The sequence below is a fragment of the Podarcis tiliguerta genome (genome assembly GCF_965153285.1).
Source record: "Podarcis tiliguerta genome assembly, chromosome: 16".
In the NCBI taxonomy this organism is placed as follows: Eukaryota; Metazoa; Chordata; class Lepidosauria; order Squamata; family Lacertidae; genus Podarcis; species Podarcis tiliguerta.
The window spans coordinates 8160836-8187631 of NC_139549.1; the positions used below are offsets into that span (position 1 = coordinate 8160836).

The 26796-nt window shown below is 48.2% G+C and overlaps 1 protein-coding gene across 2 annotated transcripts in view; it reads right to left on the reverse strand.

The window, feature by feature from the left end:
• Nucleotides 1-2670: 2670 nt before the first annotated feature.
• Nucleotides 2671-26796, reverse strand: part of NPR1 (natriuretic peptide receptor 1) — a 73994-nt gene continuing 49868 nt past the window's right edge. For both annotated transcript variants that reach the window (XM_083416498.1, XM_083416497.1), the window contains 12 exons: nt 25029-25133; nt 20262-20333; nt 17294-17453; nt 15400-15555; nt 13435-13603; nt 11062-11208; nt 10414-10537; nt 7275-7343; nt 5638-5812; nt 4366-4464; nt 3510-3601; nt 2671-3291 (listed from right to left, as the gene is read on the reverse strand). In XM_083416498.1, the coding sequence (XP_083272624.1) occupies nt 3229-3291; nt 3510-3601; nt 4366-4464; nt 5638-5812; nt 7275-7343; nt 10414-10537; nt 11062-11208; nt 13435-13603; nt 15400-15555; nt 17294-17453; nt 20262-20333; nt 25029-25133 (1431 nt within the window). In that variant the 3' untranslated portion in view covers nt 2671-3228. The remainder of the gene's footprint in view (nt 3292-3509; nt 3602-4365; nt 4465-5637; nt 5813-7274; nt 7344-10413; nt 10538-11061; nt 11209-13434; nt 13604-15399; nt 15556-17293; nt 17454-20261; nt 20334-25028; nt 25134-26796) is intronic.

Here is a 26796-nt window from a genome sequence, read left to right on the forward strand (position 1 = left end):
AAATATCGCAGATGGGATGGGAAGATAAAAATAAAAAAGAATTAAAATAAAATAAAACCATCCAACCCATCGCAACCTCCTGTGGAAGCGAGTTCCATAGTTTATGCACTGCGTGAAGAAGCCCTTTATCTGATCTCAATGATCCCAAATTCAGTTTCGTTCGCACAACACACACACACACATACCGTATTTTTCACTCTGTAAGACGCACCAGACCACAAGACGCACCTGGTTTTTGGAGGAGGAAAACAAGAAAAAAAATATTCTGAATCTCAGAAGCCAGAACAGCAAGAGGGATTGCTGGGCAGTGAAAGCAGCAATCCCTCTTGCTGTTCTGGCTTCTGGGATAGCTGCACAGCCTGCATTCGCTCCATAAGATGCACACACATTTCCCCTTACTTTTTAGGACGGAAAAAGTGAGTCTTATAGAGCAAAAAATACGGTATTTACACGGAAACTCCACAACAGTTCCTTCCGGGTAATTAAAAATAAATAAATCTAATAATGCAATTTTATGCATGTCTACTTGTGTTCAATTGGGCTTAAGCAATATTATGCACCATATAATTCACATGCTGGTTTTTATAAAGTGCTGTAAGACTCTTGGTTGTTTACACAGGAAAACTGAAGCAGACGCTCCATCAAAATAAAATATCGGTCTTTTCCTTTCCAAGCCGCCTGTGTCGTTTTCACGCTCCTCGGTCGTGACTCATGGTTCTAAGGTATCAACTGTTCTTTCCGCGTACGAAGGGGAAATAAATTTGATGCAAGACACTAAGTCGTAAGATTGTGAGCAGCCCAGAGGAAATGAGAGGCCGATCTGTTAATTACCCTTTCCTCGTAGCCACATCCGGCTTTTTTTCTCCTGGAGGCAACAGGCAGGAGATTAAAAGAATTTTTTAAATAATAAAAAAAACGTAGTTCCCTGCCATGCACACCGTACGATGGGATGACTGACGTAAAATATGTTAGGGTCTCGAGTGATGAAACGCTTTGTACGTATAGATCTGGCACGGATCTTGAGATTGGATCTCCTGGCATTTTTTAAATTTTGTTGTTGTTCTTTTAAAGCAGCACCAAGGGACTGGAAATCAGGAGTACAGGAAGGCCAAGCCAGGTGACTGGTCCACCTTTCCCTACAATTATTTATTTTGCTATTGTATGTGTGTGGCTGCAGTTTCAATTCCCTCCGATGCTCCTAATGTCTTTGGAGGCATTGTAGGAACTTGAAATGCCAGGCAGTCCCAGCTTGCCAGTGTTGCTCAGAGTACTGAACTGATTGTTAAAAGAAAGAAAAAGAAAAAAAGAGAGTACCCCCGGGCCAGTCGTCAGTGGTGAGCTCTGACAGTTATCCCAAGATGCCTGGGGCCAACACCAGTTCTGGTTTCCAGTTCATGCCTTGGCAGTCCCCAGGAGTGGAGAGGGCGCTTCCTTTCTGTGTGAAATTTGGAAGACCGCTCATATTCCTACAAGCAGCTGCTTTTTCAGAGTGTTGTTAAGTAGTAAGGCCAGACTGCAGGGAGACCGCTCGTATTCCTACAAACAGCTGCTTTTTCAGAGTGTTGTTAAGTAGTAAGGCCAGACCTAGCAGTTCGAAAGCACTCCAGGGTGCAAGTAGATAAATAGGAACTGCTTACTAGCGGGAAGGTAAACGGCGTTTCCGTGTGCTGCGCTGGCTCGCCAGAGCAGCGATGTCACGTTGGCCACGTGACCCGGAAGTGTCTCCGGACAGCGCTGGCCCCCGTCCTCTTGAGTGAGATGGGCGCACAACCCTAGAGTCTGTCAAGACTGGCCCGTACGGGCAGGGCTACCTTTACCTTTACCTAAGGCCAGACTGCCTTCCCCGGGGCCCAGCTCCTGCGGTTCCTTCCAGGAGGCGCAGCCAGAGAACAGGAACTCACAAAGAGACCAAACAGGTTGCCTCGCCGAAAGGGCTCACATGTCAGCCTTTATTTACGTTATTCACGGCGGCAGACTCACAATCTCCCCCCCCCCCACCCGCGGTCCCCTGCATGAAGATGGATTTCATGCTGGCCAGCTCCAGCCAGCAGTTAGTTCTTAAAGGGCTGAACTACACAATAGGTTGAATCCGTTATCACAATCATAGGCAGCTGCGTCATTGCTTTTGTAAAATGGTGTGGTGAGGAGTGGGGTGGAAGTAGCTTCCCCAAACATCATAGCCCTGATGAACTCTCTCTCTCTTTCTAAATGATCACTGCTGGGGGTGGAAGCTGGCATTTGTGTCAACAACAGCTTTTCCTCCAACGCAAAGAGCGTCTGGAAGGTGGTTTTTTTGCCATAATGTGCGTGCGAAAAGGGTTAAGTCAAAAAACAAAACAACCCTCCCCTCGTTTCTCTCCCCACCTCTGCTTTTCATAACTTGCTTAACATAACTTGCTCCAGAAACCACACCTCCCTCTCTCTCTCAACACATGCATACAAACGCCCCGTTTTAACAATATAGTCTATTTTCACTCCCAGCGATATGCGAGGTAGCAATAACAAGTGCCTCTGAGCATGTGCAGAGTGCCATTCCCCCTCCGCGACAAAGTCATCACAACCAGATTATATGTATCCGGGGGGTGCGGGAGGCGGAGAGATCATCATCGGAGGAAGGACTTTCGATACGGTTCTACAGATCGCATCTTGTTATTCAGGGAAGGCAGAGAGTGACGCATACATTCATTTTATTATAAAGCTAGAGCTTTTTTTCAGGGGGCGGGGTGTGAAATCAGCAGCGGGTCATATACAGGCACAAGGTCTTGCGAGATGCTCAGACGTGCTCACTCCAGATGCCAAATTCACAGATGTCCAACCAGCTTACACAGAGGGAGGGGCTGGTGCAGTTTGTTGAGTCTATGAGGCATTGTGAAGGACCCCAACTATGTCTGGTTGACGTGGTCAACAGGGAGCTGATGCGAAACGGGGGGAAAGGAGACAGGGGACACACATCCGTAGCGATGGCTGCTCCAGGCCACAGGTGCACTGTCCAGTCTTTGGGGGCTCAGAGTAGCTGACCTGCTCAAAAGGCCCGAGGTGGAGAAGGGTGGGAATTCTCCAAGGGAGTAGGGTCCTGGGGGCTCAGTCCGGGATCCCCCTGACCCCCGGAGGGTGCCCTGAAAACAGAGGGTCTTTGGTGGCAGGGCAGAGACGACGGACGTACCCGCCTTCAGGAAAACAGGAGGGTTAGGAGATCTCCTGGGAATCCCGGAGGAAGGCCGCAACTCTTCAGCCCCGCGTACTGCTCACACGCTCCCCCAACAGCCAGTAGGTCCGGAGTTTGCCCTTCCCCTGGAGAGATGAGACAGGAGGGCTGTTCAGACATCAGACACCAAACCCACCACGATGTCCCCACCTGCCGCCCCAGGGCAAAGAACAGAAATCTGGCGCATAGATACACTCAGTGGCGCCTGGTGCCCGCTTAGGCTATATTGGGGTACCCGGACTGGTCTCAAGCTTTAAAGGCGAAAAGGCAAAGGTTAACAGAAGAACTTTGCCAAGTTCCTCACCTTCATCTCCACATCCCCACGGAGTTCCAGATCAAAGCACCCAAACTCCTCCAGGATGGACTTGGTGGTTCCTGACAAGTGGATCTTCAGAGCTGGAAGGTGCAGACAGAAATTAGCGGGTTTGTAAAAATTTATTTAGAGAAATATTGTAAAATTAATGAATGTTAGGAAAATGTTGGAATGAAATTACATGGCTTTAGTAGAAACATTATAAGGAGTTAAGTACAAATAAGTTTTAGGGTTTTAATGGTAAGATAAGGTTAAAATAAATTAAGATAATTAAATGACAGAAAACAGTGAAAGGTGGAAAGGATTTGCTGAAATAAGTAATAACTAGAATACAAGGAAGGGAGGTGTGAGGAGGTCGAGGAAATAAGTTAATGAAAGATAATGATAAATATTGGGTGTGTTTTTAATTGTGTTTTGATGTGTCTTTTGCTTTTCTTTTTTTTCTATGTATTGTAATGCGTTGATTTGTATTGTTTATTCTTTTTTCTTTTTCTCACTTCTTTTTGTAATCTTTAAACTTTTAATAAATATTATTTTTTTAAAAAAAATTAGCGGGTTTGCACTGTTTCAGCCAAACCTTTGCATACATGTGAGGTGGGGAGGGCCTCTTTTAAAGCCGTCCCAGTCGGCATCCAGCACCGCATGAGTAAGTTCCAAAGTTTCACCGTGACAGCGTATCGGTGAGGGAAAAAAGGTGAGGTGGGAAGCTGCACGCAGCATCTCAAAATCCAAATTCAGAACACCCAGTTGTGTGACGGGGCGGGGGCTAGATGGTGAAAAGGATCTGGCCCGTGAAGCCATCAAAGGTCGCCTGCCCCTGCCCACCCCACCCAAAATAGCAGCTCACCTTCCCCGTTGGACTCCATGCGGGAAGCTGTGTTGACTGTGTCCCCAAAGAGGCAGTAGCGAGGCATCTTCAGACCCACAACTCCGGCACAGACAGGGCCTTGGGGAGCAAAACACAGCAGTCATTGGGGATGGGATGAAGACACGTGAGTGTGGAGCTTTTCAGCTCCCATCCAGTGATGGCTAGTGCCCATTAAGACTGGTGGGGCAGAAGAGCCCAATAGCAGAAGGAACCAGAGCCAATGACAGGCATCTTCTTCCCTGCTGAGTTCTACACTGAGACTGAGGAAGAGGAAGCTGCCAGTCAAGGCCGCCTCCCCCCCCCCTCCGCCCCTTAGACTGGCTGTTAGGCAGAAAGGCAGGCAGGTGGAGACAGGCTGAGCCTGGTGGGGCACTGCCCCCTCACCCAAATGCGTCAGCCTCAGCCGCTCCCACCACTTTCCCCTGAATTGCCAGGATCAGGCCCTCTCCGCCCTCGAAATCAGTTTGTGCAGACCTCACGACAAAACCATGTGAACCATGCTTCTGACTGTATACGTGGAAGGCAAATCTGAACTGTAGATTGCGCAAACCACGGTTTATCAAACCGTGCTACATCCTAACCAGCCCACTGACAACCGAGCCAGCCTTTGATTCGCTCAGACAGTCGTACCTTGGTTTTCAAACGGAATCCGTTCTGGAAGTCCATTTGACTTCCGAAAACGTTCAAAAACTAAGGCGCGGCTTCCAATTGGCTGCAGGAGCTTCCTGCTGCACTCAATCGGTAGCCGCAGAAGCAACGTCATAGGTTTCGGTTCCAAAAAACATTTGCAAACCAGAACACTCACTTTCGGGTTTGCGGCGTTCGGGAGCCAAAATGTACGAGTACCAAGGCGTTCGACAACCAAGGTACGACTGTATATCATTTTTGTTACAAACACAAAAGGAAGTATTCGATTGCAATTCCTGTTTCTCTCTTCCCAAAGAATCCCAGGAACACGTTTCCAAGATCAGGGTGAAGAAACACCTCCAAGTGTGAATGTAAAGCCAAACACTGCCTAAACCGTGGTTTGCAAACCAGCTTCAGATTCCGGTTTTTTGGTGTGTTTTTTTTGCCGGCTGCTCTCAAAACCAAGGCTTATCAAATCACAGCACTACATCAGACGTCACAACAAACCATGGTTTGTTTGTTTTTGCCTAAGCCACCTCAGCGTTGAAGCAAGCATGGCTGTCCTGCCCATGACCAAGGTGTCTTAAAGGGGTCCCTCTTTTCACGCTCCCACTCATTTCTTACCACTGTGGATCCCGATTCGCAGTTTGAGCTGCTGGTCCGGCCGATGGCGGATCTTGAAGTTGCGGACGGTCTCAAGAAGTGCCAGAGACATGCGGGAAATCTCACGGGCATGCAGGCGTCCGTTGCGCACCGGGAGGCCCGACACAACCATGTACGCATCGCCGATGGTCTCCACCTGGGCAGATAGAATCATAGAATCATAGAGTTGGAAGAGACCCCAAGGGCCATCGAGTCCAACCCCCTGCCAAGCAGGAAACACCATCAGAGCACTCCTGACATATGGTTGTCAAGCCTCTGCTTAAAGACCTCCAAAGAAGGAGACTCCACCACACTCCTTGGCAGCAAATCCCACTGTCAAACAGCTCTTACTGTCAGGAAGTTCTTCCTAATGTTTAGGTGGAATCTTCTTTCTTGTAGTTTGGATCCATTGCTCCGTGTCCGCTTCTCTGGAGCAGCAGAAAACAACCTTTCTCCCTCCTCTATGTGACATCCTTTTATATATTTGAACATGGCTATCATATCACCCCTTAACCTCCTCTTCTCCAGGCTAAACATGCCCAGCTCCCTTAGCCGTTCCTCATAAGGCATCGTTTCCAGGCCTTTGACCATTTGGGTTGCCCTCCTCTGGACACGTTCCAGTTTGTCAGTGTCCTTCTTGAACTGTGGTGCCCAGAACTGGACACAGTACTCCAGGTGAGGTCTGACCAGAGCAGAATACAGTGGCACTATTACTTCCCTTGATCTAGATGCTATACTCCTATTGATGCAGCCCAGAATTGCATTGGCTTTTTTAGCTGCCGCGTCACACTGTTGGCTCATGTCAAGTTTGTGGTCAACCAAGACTCCTAGATCCTTTTCACATGTACTGCTCTCAAGCCAGGTGTCACCCATCTTGCATTTGTGTCTCTCATTTTTTTTGCCCAAGTGCAATACTTTACATTTCTCCCTGTTAAAATTCATCTTGTTTGTTTTGGCCCAGTTCTCTAATCTGTCAAGGTCGTTTTGAAGTGTGATCCTGTCCTCTGGGGTGTTAGCCACCCCTCCCAGTTTGGTGTCATCTGCAAATTTGATCAGGATGCCCTTGAGTCCATCATCCAAGTCGTTGATAAAGATGTTGAATAAGACCGGGCCCAAGACAGAACCCTGTGGCACCCCACTAGTCACTCTTCTCCAGGATGAAGAGGAACCATTGATGAGCACCCTTTGGGTTCGGTCAGGGAGAGAGATTCATGGAAGGGAGAAACATTTCTGTGCACTCAACACAGATCAAATGCCCCCTCTTGCAGGTCAGTCACCTGATCCATTGACTTTATGGCCAAACCCATTTGCTTATCCCCTCCCTGCCCAATCACTCTCCCTGCCCCGCAGTGGCATGTGGGCTAGTCCCCCAGATGTTCCCAGCAAATTAGAGTATTACAGTATAAAACCCTAAACACCTCCTTACCAAGGCCCAGGAAGCTTCTGCCTGGTTTAGGGAAGCATGATGCTCACATGAGTGACATCACGACGTCCGTCCACACTCCACAATCTCCCTCACAAGCTGATGCCTCTAGCCCAAACAATTCCCCTACGAAAAATTTCACTGCACGCCACTGCTGCCCCGCAACCTCAAGCTGGCCAGGCCAAGAACCTCTCACCTTGTAGACATCAAAGTTATCAATGATGGCATCAAAGCAGGTGTACAAGTCGTTGAGCAAAGCGACAACCTGTGAATGAGAAGTAAAAGGGGATTGATCTTAATGACAGGGCTGGGTCCACATTGTGCTAAGGGGGGAGGGTGGTGGGATAAAAGATTCTCGATTCTGCAGCTTCAAATGAAGTATGATTTTACATACTTGGGGCCTTCCCACAGGAGTCTGGTTGGCCACTGTGGCTATGGACACACCACATCTTTAAAGGATGTGGCTTCCCTCTAAGAATTCTGGGAACTGTAGTTTACTCCTCAAAGAGCTGTTGGTTTCTGTTTCCCTCACTGAGCAGCTGCTGGTAGTCACAGGACTATGTTTTCATTCCACAGTCCAGATACTGTTGGATTCCCAGGGGAAAGGGAGACGGGATGTGACGTTTCCTGGTTTCCTGTTTCCTTGTACTGTCGTTTCTTTGTTGGAGTTGCTCTCTGCTTCTCACAGAGACAAGATGTATGTTTGTATGCTCTCAGCATAGCTTAGTAATAAAGCGTAGCAATGTCGCCATATCTGCCTCATCCTTCTGTTGCGGACTCTGGGTGTTTTATACTCTGCTGGGCTCAAGTGAAGATGAGCCATATCAGCTCGGAGGACCGGAGCTGAATTTACCTAACAAGAGCTACAATTCCAAGCCCTCTTAACAAACAGTTCCCAGGATTCTTTTTGAGGGATGCCGGCGATTGAACCTGTGTTCAATAGGGATGGGTGACTGTCCGTTTCGGTTCCTCTCCGTTCCTGAAATTTTCAGTCACCCCAGATTACCTGAACATTTGTTCCCCTCTTGCTCAACCCAGTCACCTCCGTGACACGCTCGTCTCCCGGGTGATTGGTGCCTCCCAGTGCTTTGCTGTTTTGGTCACCTACTGTCCTTTCCCTTGTTACCTCCGTGAGCTAACCGCCGTTGTCCTGGTTACCTGAGTTGCCACAGCACCTGTGAGGGCAAGGCTCGGTAGCCGTTGATTACCTAATTGATTCCCTCTCTGCCAACTGAGGGATGAGGCTGGGGCCAAAAGTGCAGAAAGGCAGGAGGTCCTGTTGTGTTGATCAAGCGAGGGCAGGAGACCAGGCTCCTAGTATTTATACAAGGCCTAGCTGAGGGATGGGGAACTCAAAACAATTGGGGAACCCCAAAACAATCCAGCAGAAAGTACCCCCATCTCAAACCACCATGATCTTCTCTCTCCCCATCTCATTCCCTCTTTTCTGCCATCCCTCTTCCCTCCCTGTTTCCTCACCCAGTGGACTGGTGCATCTGTTTCTCACCCCACCCCACCCCTTCCCCACTGTCCCCACCCTGCATGCTGCCCCCACCCACATGAAATGAGGCCAAGGGCAAATGCCACCCTCAGACCTCAGGTTTCCCACCCCTTGCCTACCCAGTCCAGACACTCCACACTGCTGGGGAACCCCAGGTGCTGATGTTGCACAGACGCCCAAGAGCAGGCCATTAGCTCAGCCTAACAGTTTCAGAGTTTGAAACCCAGGGTTCCTGACAGGATACCATTAACTAGGTATTGCGGGGATGGGGAGGGGGTAGTTTAATTCAGTTCACACTTCGAGGTGAACCTACCCAACTCCCACTTTCTGAAACAGTACACAAACCGAAACACAGCCATCCTTTGAGATTCACACTCACACTTCTGAATTTTGCAAGCACTGTGTACGAAAAGGCATACACTCTCTTATGGCCAGAGAGTTGAGTAACTTAGTGTGACAAGAAAAGAAAATAAAAGAAAAAAACATTTGATTGAGGGGGATGAAATTGGGTGGCAACATTTCTTAAAGGGGCATACTCTTGGCAAGTAGTAGCAGGCCCCTTTTTCTTTTTTATTCTGTCATTATAAGATATTATTGAAGCTTTTTCATAATACAATACAATAAAAAAACTATTCTAAATGAAAAACAAAACAAAAAAGAAAATGCAAAGTCCTCTCTCACTCTCTTTCTCTATATACCGTATTTTTTGCACCATAACACTCACTTTTTTCTTCCTAGAAAGTAAGGGGAAATGTCTGTGCGTGTTATGGAGGGAATGCCTACGGGTGGCGGGGGGGATCTGCTGCAGTCGTGAGCAGAGGATCCATGGTTCCCCTTCCTTCCCTCCTCCGTGGCTCGCTTTGAAACAGCAAAGTGGGAGAAGAGCCGCTGAGTGGGGAGGTGAGAGGGACAGAGAGCCTGCTTCTTTAAAGGAGCAAAGCGGGAGAGGAGAGGAGCCACTTACACGAGTGTAAGCGGCTCCTTTCCGGTTGGTTCCTTTAAAGCAAGCAGACTCTCTGTCCTCTCTCCTCCCCACTCAGCTCGCTACATAGCAGCGAAGTTTTTCAGCTCGCTAAGCCAGGGGTGAGCGGGGAGGAGGGAGAAAAGCAGAGCCTGCTTGCTTTAAAGGAGCAAAGTGGGAGGGGAGAGGAGCCTTCTCCCCTTATACCCCTCCCCTGCATTATTAGCAGCATCCTTCTCCACACACCCCATGTGTATTCCTTCTCCCCTTAAACCCCTCTCCTGCATTATTAGCAGCATCCTTCTCCACCCACCCCACGTGTGATTCTTCTCCCCTTAAACCCCTCTCCTGCATTATTAGCTGCATCCTTCTCCACCCACCCCACGTGTGATTCTTCTCCCCTTAAACCCCTCTCCTGCATTATTAGCTGCATCCTTCTCCACCCACCCCACACGTGCTCCTTGTCCCTTGAGTGCTTTTCCTTTCCTCCCCACTTAAAACGTGGTTACAAAGCATGGATCCACATGGATCCTCAGGATTTTTGCATTGGGCTACCCCAAACTCACTGTCAGATCACATGTCTGTGGCCACAGCATGAACCACAAAAATCATACATCCACTGTTTCGTTTAGAATATTTTTTCCCCTTGTTTTCCTCCTCTAAAAACTACGTGCGTGTTATGGCCGGGTGCGTGTTATAGAGCGAAAAATACGGTATATGTTTTAAAAAATGCAGATTGATGTGGAAATGGGGAGAATAAAATTGAAGTCTGGGAAAATGAGGATTGGAAAAGAACTGCTGTCCCTATTAGAAACACCTTCTCCTGTTCTTGGCGCCGCAGCTGCAACCACTGCCTCGGCCCAACCCATTTACCTGCATGGGGGTGCTCTCTGCCGACAGGGCAGTGAAGCCCACGATGTCGCTGAAATAGATGGTGACGCTGTCAAATGCCTCTGCTTGCACCGTCTCCCCGCGTTTCAGCTGCTCCGCCACTGAGCTGCACCAGAGGGAAAGTAACGCACGTCACTGCATTTCCACACACCGATTGATGAACCACAATTAGGACCTGATTCATTTTGTGTCCACTGGAGAAGTGGGGCGCACTGTATAGCTATCGCATATACAGGCCTTCTTTTGCAGATTGGGCTCAGAGCAGGGACCTGTGCAGAACACGAGTTATTTCTGTTTAGGGCACGCACCGGACTGTTTTGCTGGCCTTTGTTATCAGTCACAAAGGAAACCTGCTCCCACAACATTTTTTAAACTGCTGGGCTGTGTGGAGTGCTGATTGGATGGGCCACGCAGAGCGCTGATTGGCTGGGCCCTTGTGGTAGGCAAAGAACGGAGCCAGGCTGCGCAGTGTGCTGATTGGCTGGGCCCTTGGGGAAGGCAGGAAACAGCTCGGCTGTGCAGAGCGCTGATTGGCTGGGCCCTTGTGTATACCGCTTCTGAACATGGATGCTCCACAGAAGGAGCATGGCTAACAGAAACTGGTAGAGGACTGGTGTGGGGCAGACTTACTGGGGCAGAATCTGGTAGAGCAGGGCCTCTGCCTTGCGCTTCTCCTCCAGGTAGGCCTGTGTGCGCTCCTCCACCAGCTCCTCCAGGTTGTTGGCATACTGCTCCATGCGTGACAATAACGTATCCAAGAGGTTGCAGCTGTTGCCCCTGCCACACAGACAGTCAAAGATTAAAGCAACCGAGATTCTAGGCCGCCGCCACCTCTGCCAAGGATATTCCGGGGGGCCCTTCTCTGCATTTCCAGCTTTCATTTAGAAGAAACACAAACCAAAGTTTCTAGTCCCTCTGTTTTGCGGAGGCAGGATCCTACACCCTAAGAAGCAAACCAACTCCTGACCAATGGGTCAGTCAGTGGGAAAAACTGAGGTTTCCACACATACATCCCCAAACCTCTCTCCATCCTTCAGCTAAGCAGAAGCACTCAAGGAGGGTGCAAAGCAGGGATGCTGGGAGGCGTGGTCTGGGGAGAGGGGGTGTGGCCTACAGACAGTTCTGAGGGCTGTAGAGGATTGGAAGGACACATTTGGCCCCAGAGGTCCCGGGCCCTTGCTGGAAGGAGGAGGGGGACATTTTGGGTAGCATCCAATTCCATTCAGAGTAAGCCCACAGAAATTAAAGGGCCTTGTCAGAGCTGGCTCCTGGTCCCAGCTCACAGAGGACCAACGCTAGCTGGTAGTAATGTAACAAAGTCTTTATTGAAGTATAGTTTCCATTTCCAAGCCTCAGCGCCCCAGCTCTACGTCTAGGGTCTAGACCGGCGAAGCTCCGTCTGAATCTCCGCCCCCTGTACACCAGTTTAAGACTCTAGCCTTACTCCACCTCTTCCGTCTCTCCTTTCTCCTCTGGGTCCTGCTACCCCCCGGGGTTCCTTCCTTCCTGGACTCTTCCGACGCAGACGTTGACCCCCCTGAGTCCTCCCTCTCTCTTCGTCGGGCTTTAGGACCTGGCTCCCTATCCGGGCTGCCAACAGTGCCGCCCTCCTGTACATTTGAACTTGGCGCGCGCGCGCAGCCTTCAACCTTCCTCTCGACCGTTTCCTCGCTCCCCGACAGAGGCGTGGTCAATCCTCCCTCATGTTCTCCCGCTGGCAGCGCGCCGCCTGATCCCGATGCCTGGGACTCCTCCCCCCTACTGCGCTCTGGTGTGGACGCTGGTCCGGATTTCCAACTGCTGTTCTCTGAGTCCCCTCTGGCCCCTTCTTCCTGGGGTGTCCCCCTAGGCACCCCCCTTGCCCTGACCATGGGAGCCCCTTTCTGTGAATCATCCGATTCACTGGAAAGACTCAGAGACCTCGGACCGTTGTCATCGCTGACATTTCCTTCAGACTCCTCCCCCTCGCTCTCCATTTCCTCTCTTCCCTGTGCCTCTGCTCCTGAACCCCTGACAGGCCTTCATTTCAATGGGTCCACTCTGAGTAGTACTAGCATCAGCTACAACCCTTCACTGTTGTGATAGGAATTTTATGGTCTTACATATATAGTAATGTTCATAAGTGTACCAACCAAGCACGTACATAGATCAGCACAGGAAGACCAACCTGGAACCATTTTGATTCCTAAACTGAGTAATTGTTTTCTCTACAAGATCAAAGTGGGAAACCTCCCCATTGTCTCTTTCCTCACAAATCCTGTCTTAAGGGTATGTCTGTGTGTGAAGAGGGTGAGCCTGTGAGCTGGCCCAGGAACTAAATATTTATCATTACAAAAGACTGCCCAGGCTCCCCAGGCAATCCAATCAAGTAACCTGCCAGGCAGGAGATAAACAATGACAGGAGAAAAACAACATTCAAATTTCTGTTTTAAGACCGCCTTTCCTGTGATGTAGGTATGATGTTTCTGGGGGTGGTCTTGATCTACCGGGTGGCAATTTCAAAAGTCTTTATTAGGCCTTGCACACCATTTTTCGGGGTTTCTCCTCCTCTCCTGTGGGTGAGGGGAGCACCCTGTTGCAACAGATCAATAAAGATCAAGCTTACTAGCTGCTTTGCTTCTCAATATTCTCGGGTTGGCCTCTGTTATTCTCTCCTACCAATAGGGAACCTATGTAAGGACTCTATATGGGCTCTTGGATACCCCATAAGGGAAAAGGGCAATTTTTGTTTACAACACTGTTCTCAGAGATTGCTGAGGGCCGCAGGAAATCAGGTCAAGGGCTGCATGCTGCATACTCCCGCCATAAGCCCCTCCTTCACATTTCCCGGTAAATGCCCTGATGTTCGGGCTGCGCCTTCCCGCTTTTCATCAGGGTGGAATGATGAATTTAATCACATGGCTCCTTTCTGAAAAGGCGCCTGTGCACATTGGGGTGAAAACAGGTGACGACGGCCGCCTGTCAGGTGGTGCTTGTGGGGAGGGATGCAGTGAGAGCGCGTACCTGTCAAATTTCCGCAGCATGCCTTTGATGTGGTGGAAGTCAGGGCGTTCCTGGGGGTCTTCGGCCCAGCACCGCTGCATCAGTAAGACCACCTCCTCGAGGTTGGATGGCAAGTTCACCGAGGGGCGGAAGGGGGGGCGCTCGCTGCTCTTTACTCGCTCGATAATTTCTGAAAACGGCACACGGATGTATGCTACAACAGCAGCAAGAATACTCATCGCGAAGTATTGGAAGACACAAGAACTACCCACTCTGGAAGAATGGCAGATGAAAGTCATGGACTATATGGAATTGGCGGAAATGACCGGCAGAATCCGAAACCAGGGAGAAGAGTTGGTGGAAGAAGATTGGAAGAAATTTAAAGACTATTTACAGAAATATTATAAAATGAATGAATGTTAGAATGATGTTGGATTGAGGTTAAGGGGTTTTTAGTAATAACGGTACAAAGGAATATGGAAAAATGGAAGGTTAATAGACGAAAAGCTAAAGGCATAATATTAAGATCAAGATAAGGATAAGGTAGAGGGAAAGGATTTGCTGAATAAATAATTGAACTGGAATACAAAGAGGGGAGGTGTGGGGAGGTCCGGGAAGTAGGCAAATGCAAGATATATTATGAAAATTGAATTGTTTTTAATTGTACTTTTCTTTTCTTCTATGTGAAAATCTTAATAAAATATTATAAAAAAAGGAAAAAAAGAAAACGGCACACGGGCAGGGGAGAGGGGGACCGAAAAGAAATTATAGCCAGGGGACATGTGCATGGGTAAGAAAGAGACATTTTAATGTGGCAGCACCTGCACTTTGGAATTCCCTGCCTGTTGTTACCAGACGGGCTCCCTTCACTGCACTCTTCACTGCCTGCTGAAAACGTTTTTGTTTAGACAAGTCTACCCAGAAGTTCAGAAAATTGATGCAAGCTTTCACATATTGCTATTTTAAGATTTAATGTTTTACTGTGTTTTTATATATGCTGGGGCAACCAAGTCAGATGGGCAGTGTACAAATTATCATCATCATTATTATTATCAGTGCTTTTTTTCTGGGGGGGGGATGCAGGGGTATGCATACTCCTAAACATATTGTGGATCTTTGTACTTTTGCCCATTTATTGTATTTATTTTTCCTGATTTAAGCTATAAAATGGTGATTTTCTTGTGTCAAAATGAGAGTACACCTAAACATTTTAAAGAAAAAAAAGCACTGATTACTACTACTATTACTTTTGAAAGTCTTAGGTAAAGGGACCCCTGACCATTAGGTCCAGTCACGGATGACTCTGGGGTTGCGGCGTTCATCTCGCTTTATTGGCCGAGGGAGCCGGCGTACAGCTTCCGAGTCATGTGGCCAGCATGACTAAGCCGCTTCTGGTGAACCAGAGCAGCACTCGGAAACACTGTTTACCTTCCCGCCAGAGTGGTACCTATTTATCTACTTGCACTTCGACGTGCTTTCGTACTGCTACGTTGGCAGGAGCTTGGACCGAGCAACGGGAGCTCACCCTGTTGCGGGGATTCGAACCACCGACCTTCTGATCGGCAAGTCCTAGGCTCTGTGGTTTAACCCACAGCGCCACCCGCGTCCCTTGAAAGTCTCAAATTATGGCTAATTTTTCTTACTGGTGATTTTGTTGTTTCATCTTTCTTTATAATGTATATATCGCTTGATTGAAAGAAACAACCCTCAACATTTTATGAAGCAAATACACTGGAAAAGTGTGCAAAACAACTTCTTTACCAGTTGCGCAGGGGAAGCTGTGGAGGAATGTGGCTGGATCCCAAAAGTCAGAGGTGTGGGGAACCTGCAGCCCTCCAGAGGTTGCTGAACAACAGCTCCCAACAACACATTGGCCATGCTTGCAAGGGCTGATGGGAATTGGAGTCCAATGACACCTGGAGCTTTCTGCACCTTGGCAGTGATCTGGAGGAGAAATTGGCATTTTCCGTTCACCCAGTTTCTTACCTTTGGGGCTCAGATCCATGCCTTCCACATAGAAGACGCTGTTCCGCAGGGCAATCTCCTGCAGGATAATCCCGAAGCTGTAGACGTCGCCCTTCTGGGTGCCCAGGAATGGGTTCGACTCCATGCGCAGGAGTTCGGGGGCCGTCCAGAGTTTCTCTAGGGGGAAAGGGGGTGGGAAGAAGCAGAGTCAAGCAGGGCAAGGGAGCGGGAGTCAGTCGCTATCATCTTGACCTGGAAGGAGACCCCTGGTAGGCCTGGGGAGGCCAAAGGCCACAGGCCTTTGAGCCAGGACAGTTACAAAAGGTCACACGGCTTTTCAAGCAGCAGAAGTAAAGGTAAAGGTACCCCTGCCCGTACGGGCCAGTCTTGACAGACTCTAGGGTTGTGCGCCCATCTCACTCAAGAGGCCGGGGGCCAGCGCTGTCCGGAGACACTTCCGGGTCACGTGGCCAGCGTGACAAAGCCGCATCTGGCGAGCCAGTGCAGCACACGGAAACGCCGTTTACCTTCCCGCCAGTAAGCGGTCCCTATTTATCTACTTGCACCTGGGGGTGCTTTCGAACTGCTAGGTTGGCAGGCGCTGGGACCGAGCAACGGGAGCGCACCCCGCCGCGGGGATTCGAACCGCCAACCTTTTCGATCGGCAAGCCCTAGGCACTGAGGCTTTTACCCACAGCGCCACCCGCGTCCCCCAGCAGCAGAAGCTATGGGCTAAATCCTTCTCAGCACAGACCCCCAGCACCAGTTTCCAAGGGGCTAGTAACACTGCATACAAATTGCAGGATCACCTTATGCCATATGTGTCCACTCGACCACGTGGATCTGTTACAGGCAACACACTTGTAAGAAATCCATCTTTTACTGCGGCGCCACCTGCACTTTGGAACTCTGCCTATTGACATCGCGCAGGGACCTTCTTTGCCTTACTGATTTTGGTACCTAATTAAAAGCTCACACCCTCCAACATTTCTCTGATGAAAATAGGGACTTCCTATTCAACAGCAACAGCAAAACAATTTCATTATTAATATCCCATCCATCTGACTGGGTTGCCCCAGCCACTCTGGGCAGCTTCCAACATACAGTATATAAAAACATAGTTTAGTCGTTCAGTCGTGTCCGACTCTTCATGACCCCATGGACCAGAGTACGCCAGGCCCTGCTGTCTTCCACTGCCACTCGCAGTTTGCACAGACTCATGTTTGTAGCTTCGAGAACACTGTCTAACCATCTCGTCCTCTGTCGTCCCCTTCTCCTTGTGCCCTCCATCTTTCCCAGCATCAGGGTCTTTTCCAGGGAGTCTTCTCATGAGGTGGCCAGAGTATTGGAGTCTCAGCTTCACAATCCCAATACATAAAACATTTAAAAACTTCTCTATACAGGGGTGCCTCAAACGTCTTCTAAAGGTTGTACAGTTACTTGTCTCCTTGGCTCATAGGTCCCATAACTCCATGCCCTCCAACATTTCACTGATGTAAATAGGAAGATCTTAAGGAAAAGTGGGACATTCCAGGATCAAATCAGAAACCAGGACAGCTTCTGTAAATCTGGGACTGTCTCTGGAAAATAGGGAGACTGGGAGGGTCTGAAATCATTTTAATGTTAGGGTTGGCCTATCCAGGCTTACAGAATGCCAATGTGCATTTTTAATCTCTTCTTAGCTTACTGGTGATTTTAAAAGTTAATTGTTTAGCTATTGCTTGATAATTTTCCCAGATGCTTTTAAAATACCTGTTCTTAGGTTTCCTTCTTAAAAACCGCTTTGATCTCCCCTCCCAGCCCCACCCCCCACACTTACAATCAAGTGATATCTACATTTTGTTAATAAAAATAAGAATTTCAGAAACCCTAACCCCCCACACCTGACCCCTCCCCTCCCAGCCATATCCCTCACTGGCAAACAGGGCGTGGGAATCATCCGTCTCGGGCGCCTGACGGAAGCTCTCCAGCCCGTAGTCCGTGATCTTCAACACGAAGCGACTGTCCACCACGCAGTTGGAGGACTTCAGGTTGCCGTGGTAGCTTATCACGCTGTTGTGGAGGAAAAGCATCCCCTGGTTGGAGGAATAGGGGGGAAAACATTGGAGTGGAGGGAGAGAGAGAGAGGTCTAAGAGCCCTGAGGCTTGCGTGGGGCAGCAGGCCCACTCTGCTAAGTACAGTGGTACCTCGGGTTAAGTACTTAATTCATTCCGGAGGTCCGTTCTTAACCTGAAACTGTTCTTAACCTGAAGCACCACTTTAGCTAATGGGGCCTTGCGCTGCCGCCGCACTGCCGGAGCCCGATTTCTGTTCTCATCCTGAAGCAAAGTTCTTAACCCAATGTACTATTTCTGGGTTAGTGGAGTCTGTAACCTGAAGCATATGTAACCCAAGGTACCACTGTATGAGGAGTGCAGATCTTGCATGGGCATTTTGTGTTACACTGATTTAAAATCATAGAATAGTAGAGATGGAAGGGATCATGGGGTCATCTAGTTCAACCTCCTGCAATGAAAGAATCTTTCACTCAACATGGAGCTCAAACCCACAACCCTGAGATTAAGAATCTCATGCTCTACAGACTGATCTATTTTGCGACTGAGCTATGTCTTCTACCTTCAGTCCGAAATCTAGGGACGGGCATATCCATCACTTTCCCTTTCTCTCTTTTCTTCATCTTTTCCAGTCTTAAATTCTCCACATTTCTGCATCAGTTTGCAAAGTGTCCCTTAATGGAAATTCCTCAGCCTTTCAATGCAAATGCATCCTAATGTACACAGATTTCTAAGCAGTTTCCCCTGTTTTACACACTTTTCTTGCAAAACAACTTCCCTTGACATGATGTACTTCTGTGTTTTATTCTCTCTAATATGTGCATAGTATTTATAATCTGCCTTTCTCTCAAGCTGGGATTTAAGGCGGCTTACATTTAAAAACAACACTATAAAATGCAAGGTAATAAAAACGAACTAGTTAAGAGAATGATTGCGATACATCAGAAGACATTTAGACCCTGCAATTAAAATGCAGTTTGCCCTGACAGCAGCCCAGTGATCAGCATCATCTGCTCCTTGAGTTTCGAAAGGCCTGTCTGGACATTAAGGTCTTAGCCTGCCGGTGGAAGGCTAACACACAGAGAGAGCCTGCCTGACCTGTCTTGGGAGGCAATTCCACAATATGGGAACAGCCACACAGAAAAGGCTGCTTCCCACATATGCATTTTCCTATGCTTTGCTTGGAGAACTGGACTGCAATATTCAGAGAAGTGAGGATTTTGTAGGAAAGTTGTGCTTTGGCTCAGGTGCTGTTCCCAAAAATGTGAATTAAGTAGGTTCTCCTTTGAATCTAAACTGAAACATTCTCCATCTCTACTCCCCAGATGTTATTGGTTTACATTTACCACCATCCTCAGCTGGCTTAGCTCAGTAGCGGCTGGTCCATTAGGGTGAACTGCCCCACCGACCTCTGCCTTCAGCCAGCCCTGCCCCCCCAGCTCCCTCCTTACTTGCTACCTGTCTATGGGGGTGACTCTGCCTCTCAGCTTCCTCCTTATTCTCAATCTTGCCCCTTGTAGAACTCAGCAGGGAGGAAGAGGATGGGGACAATACTAGAATTAGTTGGCTCTGTCTTTCATTCATTGCTCTGGCGCCACCTACTGTTGGCCTCCCTGCCTTCTGCCCTACCAGCCGCAAGAGGTATTCTTTCACTCTTTTCCTACTGAAAAACAGCTCCCCACAGATGCTGTGACCCTCCCTGAGAAAAAGGTATGGTGAGCTGTAGGTTTCCCCCAGGTCAGAAAACGAGATTTGGAGAGTCCGTATGATGTTTGCAGGATGGGTGTGTGTGTGTGCCATTTAGATCTGGGAAATGGAATGGGGGGAACGGGTTCAACCCCTGCTCCCTCCCTCCCTTGCCCCACAGCAGGAGGGTTTGCGTTCAACTTAAAAATAGAAAGCTTGGGAATTCACGGATTTCCTTCATTTCGTGACATTTTGGCCCTTTGGTCTGGTGCAGAGATAGCCGTTAGTAACCTCCCTCACGTTCAGAGGCAGGATGAGTACCAGATGTTGAGGGGAAAGGACAACGGATGACTTCGCACGCCAGCTTCCCATTCCCCTCGCAGAGCTACAATTCCTAGAGTGGCTTAACAATCAACCCTACAATTCCCAATGGAAACACTGGGAATTGTAGCTCTGTGAGGGGAATGGGAGTCTCCTGACAGCTCTCAACATCCTTTGCGTAGGGCGGTTCCCATAATTCCTTGCGGGGGAGCCATGACCGTTCAAAATAGTCTGGCCGCGGTTTTAAGGTGTGGGTGGCCTGCATCCACCGCCCTCCTGAATTTCCCCTACCTGCCCCTCAACTGGACCCCAGCGGCAACCCTTCTTGAAGCTAGGCCAAGGCCTCACAAGCTCTGGGCACCAGTTGCTGGGAGAAGGAGAGATGGCCATGCTCATTGAAATATACTCAGAGTCGCAAAGTGATTTCATGCTCTTTATTCAGCTCATAGTGGTGAGGAGGAATGAATGAATGTCCCCTCAAAGTATCTGCCTTATATACATTATTTACACAATGGGCTGCACATGATTGGCTAATTCCGGAATTCTACTGTAAGCCAATCAGGTTGTGGATTCACTTCTATCTGGAGCATGATTGGGTGGTTCCTGCCAACCAATCATACTGCTGCATTGTTCTAGGACCAATCAGACTGCTGCATTCTGAATCCTATTGTTCTAGGACCAATCAGACTGCTGCATTCTGGATCCTATTGTTCTAGGACCAATCAGACTGCTGCAGTTTGGATCCTATTCAACTCAGTACATAACACTCATGCCCTGCTTGTCGGCTTCCCAGAGGCAGATGGAGGCATTCTTAAAATTACCTTGACGATGTCACTGGTGAGCGAATAGCGGAACATCCAGTCCAAGGTGATGCTCTCATTCTCCAGGATGTCCTAGGGTGCAGCCAGAGGTGGGGAATATTGGGTTAGATTTTTTCCTGATTATAATTCCAGCGCTTCTGTTTCCCTTTTCCAACCATGGGCAGTCCCTGTTGTGTTATGGAATGGTGGCTTTTTGGCCTAAATATTGGCCTGTCATGCGAAATGTTATTCAGGCCAGAGGGCGTGGTGTTACAGCGATGAGCGTCACTGGGCGACGTCCCCTTTCCTCCGCCCTTTCCGCAAATGCATGCACACAATTCCCCCATGAAGACGGCAAAAAAGAACGGCATGCTGGTACAACCAACCCAAATTTTGTCCCTTGAGTCTGACATATTTTCCACGGTTAAGAGGGCTGGAAACGTTCTCCCCGCCCCCTGGGAATCAAATAAGACAGAAATAAGCGCTAAACATGTGTGCCATATTCCATTGGTTTTTCAGCTCACATTTCTCGCGCGGAGGAAGCTCAAATGTAATGTGGAAATTAACAGGAAAACAGAGAAATGGAAAGAAGTGGTGTGTGAATGAAGCCTAGAAAGATGGAGGCGTTGACACACGTTCAGGAGGACTGTCTTGAAGATATGCTGCTGAGGGCACAAATCTCTTTTTGCACACGCAGCCCAATGCATTCCGACCCACGGCTTTTTTATGCTTAAGGCCTTCGTCCTGCAAATTCAAAACCTAGCGCCGTTTGCAAATAAATAAACCTGAGACTGCACAGTCCAACTCTTGATTTCACAGAACGCTTAGAAATTTTAGGTTTGTCTATTTATTTTTTAAACGTTCGGTGTGATTTTTTCCAAACTCAGCACTTTACATATCCTGCTTGTTTGGGGGATTTTCTTTTTCTTTTATGAAAACAAAACAGGAAGCCCAAGTCTCAACAACATCCAGTTTCTCAAACAATCTAAGCACACACATGCTAGGAGACTACACATTGAAATATTCCCCTCTATTAAATTTGAGAATATCTTTTATTTCCCATAACCCCACCTTTCAGCACAAATCCCCTGAGGGCATCTTGACAATCCAGTTTATTTTTGTGATTGTAAGTTGTTTTAAACTGGTTTTTTATTGTTTTTTTTAAGGTTCTGTTTGAAGAGAGAGAGGGAGAGAAAGAAAGAGAGAGAGAGAGAGAGAAAGAAAGAAAGAAAGAAAGAAAGAAAGAGAGAACAAGGGAGTGGGGGATAGAGCACAACCAGCTCAAAGTGGTTCAGTTAATGCTTTATAGAACTGTAAGTCTTTAGTGTGGAATTTGAACCTGAGGTCTCCCTGGTCCTAATCCAGCTCTAACCACTACACAACACTGTCCTGCACCTTCCAGCCCCTCTCCCCATGCGGAGCCCACCCCGGTTCCAGCTGCCTGACCATTTTCTCCCCTTCTGCTCTTTCTTTCTTTCTTTCTTTCTTTCTTTCTTTCTTTCCTTCCCCCTCTTTCCTGCCTCCCCGTTTCTGCCTCCTCTCTTTTATAAGAGGAAATGCTTATCTTCAGCAGGCAGCCAGGAATCTAGGACTGTCGAAATCTCCCTATCTCCCACCCCCCGCACGCCGCCAATTCTTCTCGCTCATCCACCGCGCTATAAATCATCTCTCTTGGAATCGGCTCTGCCGAGAGGTCTGCAGTATCCCCCTCGGCGCTCCTTTTAATTAAAGGCTCCGTCTGCCCCCGCCTCAGGCCTCGGCAGGGCTGCGGTCGAGGTGGCGGGTGCGGAAGAAACGCCGCCACGCCAGAGGACTTTCCGGCCCTACACACATGAAAGAGGCCTGATCCTGAGCCTCGCTCTCTGCAGCACAATTCCCACACGGAATTAAGCCACATGTCGGTTGACACACGTCAAGTCCACGCATGTGCGCAGCCGACGTTCTCCACAAGAAGACACACAATAAGTTTTCCGTTCTCCTCGCAATCCACGCTCTTTCCGTTCCGCTGCGGTTCGGTTCCTGCTATGCCGTTCGTCCCGCTGCCTGCCATTTAGCGTGGTTTGTTTGGTTATTTATGCAATCTATGTAGATTGTTTACATAAATTGTGAGTTTAACGGAAGGAGTGGCCCATCCGTTTATTTATTTCAGTTCATAAAGCTTGTATTTATTTATTTCATAAAATTTATACACCGCTTGATTGTGAAAGAAAGAAAGCCTCAAGGAGCTTTACGAAAAAGATAAAACGATAACATTATCAACAGGAAAACACTGAGAATGATTTAGGGCATTTGAAAAGTTAAAACGGCAATGAAAACAGATTAAAACTCACATCAACATTCTAAACACATATCTCTTGATTGTAAAGAATTTTTTTTTAAAAAATGAAGATCTCAAAGTAGTAAGGCCTGAGGTCTAATTTCAATGTAAAGGAAGTCTTAAAATAATGATGTTGTGTTTTTTTGATTATTTTTTTAAAAAACACATTAATTACGCATTGGTTGGAGGCTTTAAAAAACACCCAACAACTGATTGTATTCGCTGGATTGATACTGATTACATCTGCTGGTTTGATTTTTATTCCTATTGTGGGACAAAAACGCCAACAGTGCCAATTCCCGCTTCTCTTGCCAACAGAATCCTCCATCATCCCTGCCAGCGAGACGCATTTGGTTGCCACTTGGCAACACATAGCCAGAGCAATGCCCGAGGATTGAGGCTGGCTGGCACAGGAGGCTTGCAAAGCTAAAAACGTGGTTCCTTTTACTGCTCTAGGTGGCAGCCCACATGACAGCAGTGTGAGCAACGATGGCCAGCGAGCACCAGACTCTCCTCAGGCCTACAAAATGGCCACCCTGTGGCCAGGGGAAAGACTAAGGGTAGTGTTTTTCTTACCCATTGCAGACCCACACACACAAATAACTCAGGCCCATTAATTTCACCAGACCTACTCAAGAGTATGCCCGCCAAATCAAGCAGCACCATCGTTAATGAGGGCCTAGGCTCTCTCCAAGTCTACAAGACGGCTGCCCTGAAACAGAGGGAAAGCCTCCGTTTCCAGCACCAAAGTTAATGCAGGCTAAGCTTTCCTCAAGTCTACATGATGGGTGATCCGTAGCTGAGGGAACAGCCTATCATTTTCCATTGCCAGAACCATCGATAATAAAGGATAGGAAGTGCAAGGCTTCCCACAGGCCTACAAAATGGCCGCTCTTTTGCTGAGGGATTGGCCACATTATTACCCTCCACGGCCAGCAGCATTAGTAATTAAGGCTGAGGGGCACTACATTCTCCTCAGGCCTGCAAGATGGCTGCCCCATTGCCAAGGGAATGGCCAAAGTGGTCTTCAGTGGCAGCAGTAATAAGAAAAACGAGTGTCCTGAGTGTGGGTTCAACTGAGTAACCCAACAGTTTTCAACCAGTATGCCGTGGCACCTTGGGGTGCCTTGAATGATGGTCAGGGGTGCCGCGGGCAACACTGGCCTCTGTCCCTCTTTCCTTCCCTCCCTCCTCTGATACCCTCTTGAGTCTCTGCGTCCCAAAGGCTTGCGCAGCTGTTTGTTGCGGCAGCCCTGGCTACAAGCTCCCCAGGCGAATGGTGCCTCTGGGGCTGGCCAGGGGGTGCTTCCCAGACCCCTGTGGGGCAGTGGCACCTCTCTTTGGGGCAGGGGGGCAGCTCAGAGACCAGGGGCAGCAGCTTCAGCTGCCCAGATGATTCCCAAGGAGAGGAGAGAGGAAGCTGAGGGGACGGTCTCCAAGGGAAGGTGTAAAAAAAAGGGGTGAGAGGCTGCCAGCTCGGCAGGCGAGGGGTGACATAACTGGGCTCCTGAGCCCCATAGGGGTGCTGTCGAAAGAATATAGTTGGTCAAGGGAGCCGTGGACCCCCAAAGGTTGAAAACCTCTGAAGTAATAATAATAATAATTTATTTATACCCCGCCCATTTGGCTGGGTTTCACAAGCCACTCTGGGCGGCTTCCAACAAAACATTAAAATATAATGGGCTGCTAAACATTAAAAGCTTCCCTAAACAGGGCTGCCTTCAGATGCCTTCTAAAAGTCTGGTAGACTTTTAGAAGACCCAGGTCCAGATTTAGGTTTGATGAGGCCCTAAGCTACTGAAGGAGCCCTTTATATGTCCAGCTGTCCTTTGTCAACAACAAATTGTCGCTGTTTTTTTGTGCTGAATATATGCTATATGGTAATTTATGGACCTAATAGGTATCTAAAGCTGTTTGCGCATGTTGCCATGCAACCAGTCCATGCAGAATGTAGGCACCCTATATACAGAAAGGAGCAAACCTGTAATATTTTAGGGAGCAGGCTAGCAGGCAGAGCCCATCACTTACATCACAGGAGCCTACACAACACAAAACACTGCTGCTGTATGTAGGTTTTATTTTATTTGTATTTTATCTTATATTTTGGAAATGGACATCCAGGGGTTTTTTTTCCCTTTAATTTTTTTTGGGGGCCCCAAGAGAGTGGGGCCCTAAGCTATAGCTTGTTTAGCTTATTCGTAAATACGGAACTGGCCTCACCCACCTATAAGTCGAACAGGGCAGGAGTTGTTAACATCCAGGCATGCTTTTAGTCTACCCCCTCCTACAACGCCACTGGCTCAGCTACGCAACCCCTGCAGAAAAGAACCCAGGAATCCTGGCCTCAAAGTCCTTCTCCGTCCCTCCTATAACCCCAAACCTACTTCTTTACGGATCCTTCCTGCCTCCTCTTGAGCACTGGGGTGTGTGTGTGTGTGTGCCATGCCCGTTTCGCCACAACTCTCACGTACCTGGAGACTGCCACGGGTACAGTACTCTGTCAAGATGCAGATGTTTGGGGGATCAATGCAGGCTCCGATAAAGCGCGTCAGGTGCTTGTTCTGAACATCGCGCATCTGGAAAGAGCATGGAGATGTGGTTAAATTGCCCAAATCTTGCCGGGGACCCACCAACACATAAACACACACACAGAGCAATTGCTGAAGCTACTTAACCCTAGATAGATAGATAATTTATTACGGTCAAAGACCAGCTCACATAACCAAACACAATAAAACAGCGTTCCTAAAGATAAAATATACAATTGGAGCCGATTGCAGCAATAGCTCATGAGTTAAAATTGAGATATACTTAACCCTAGCCAGAGGGTTAAAATTCTACAGGCAATGGCCGTTTTAGGCAGGTCTGATATGTGTGTGACTGCGCAGGCGTATCTCGCGCTGACCCAAAAAATCACAAAAAGGGGTGGAATGGGGTGCAGGCTTTTTCAATGGTGTTTCCAATATATGCAATTTCACTTAAATGTGTGGTGTCTCAGAACATAAACCCCACATAATTGGGGAGTTGCCTGTATGAAGAAAAGGAAAAGCGCCACATTTTTCTGAAATCACTATTGACTGCTGCTATTGCAAACGCCCCAATGTGAGGTGAATATCCCATGCTTTGGGGATAACCTCAAAATTATTGAGGTTTTTCTACATTTTGGCCGAAAGCAGAGATTTTTGTAAAATCTCATATGGGAGCACCTTCCTAATTTTAATACCCCTCTGGCTGGGTGAAGGCCAAGAACCTTCGGCTGAAACTCCTGAACATTTAACTAGATCCAATGAGATGTCGAATAGAATCACAGATGTGGCAGTGCGCATTTTGACAGCATCCCTACAGAACCGCCTCTCTTTCCAGCATTAACAACCGAAGACTTATTTTCCCCACGACTTAACTCTGCAGGCAGCAGAGGAAAAATTAAATCCAGGAGATTTACTGACAGTGAGACCTATGATAAAGCACAATGTAATTTATTCAGGGACGGGAGGCAAAGCGAAGGATTTTGTGCCCCTGGGGTCCTTTCCATCTAGGATTTCCAGAACTGGTGCAAGCACATTCTGCTCTCCCCGCCAAACAAAAACCCACCAGAGAGCCAGTGTGGTTGGTACTTAGCCTTATGAGGAATGGCTAAGGGAGCTGGGCATGTTTAGCCTGGAGAAGAGGAGGTTAAGGGGTGATATGACAGCCATGTTCAAATATATAAAAGGATGTCACATAGAGGAGGGAGAAAGGTTGTTTTCTGCTGCTCCAGAGAAGTGGACACGGAGCAATGGATCCAAACTACAAGAAAGAAGATTCCACCTAAACATTAGGAAGAACTTCCTGACAGTAAGAGCTGTAAGAGACAGTGGAATTTGCTGCCAAGGAGTGTGGTGGAGTCTCCTTCTTTGGAGGTCTTTAAGCAGAGGCTTGACAACCATATGTCAGGAGTGCTCTGATGGTGTTTCCTGCTTGGCAGGGGGTTGGACTCGATGGCCCTTGTGGTCTCTTCCAACTCTATGATTCTATGATTCTATGACTTGGGAGACCAGGGTCAAAATTCTCCACTTGGCTACCAAGTTCAACCTTGGGCCAGTCACTGCCTCCCAGTCTAGCCTACCTCACCAGGTTGTTGTGAGGAGAGGAAGAACCATGTACACCAGCCAGGGCTCCTTGGATGAAAAGGTGGGATACGAATGCAATAAACGAAGAAACAAACAAATTCCCCAAGTTTAGCAACCCAGCGCAGGATTC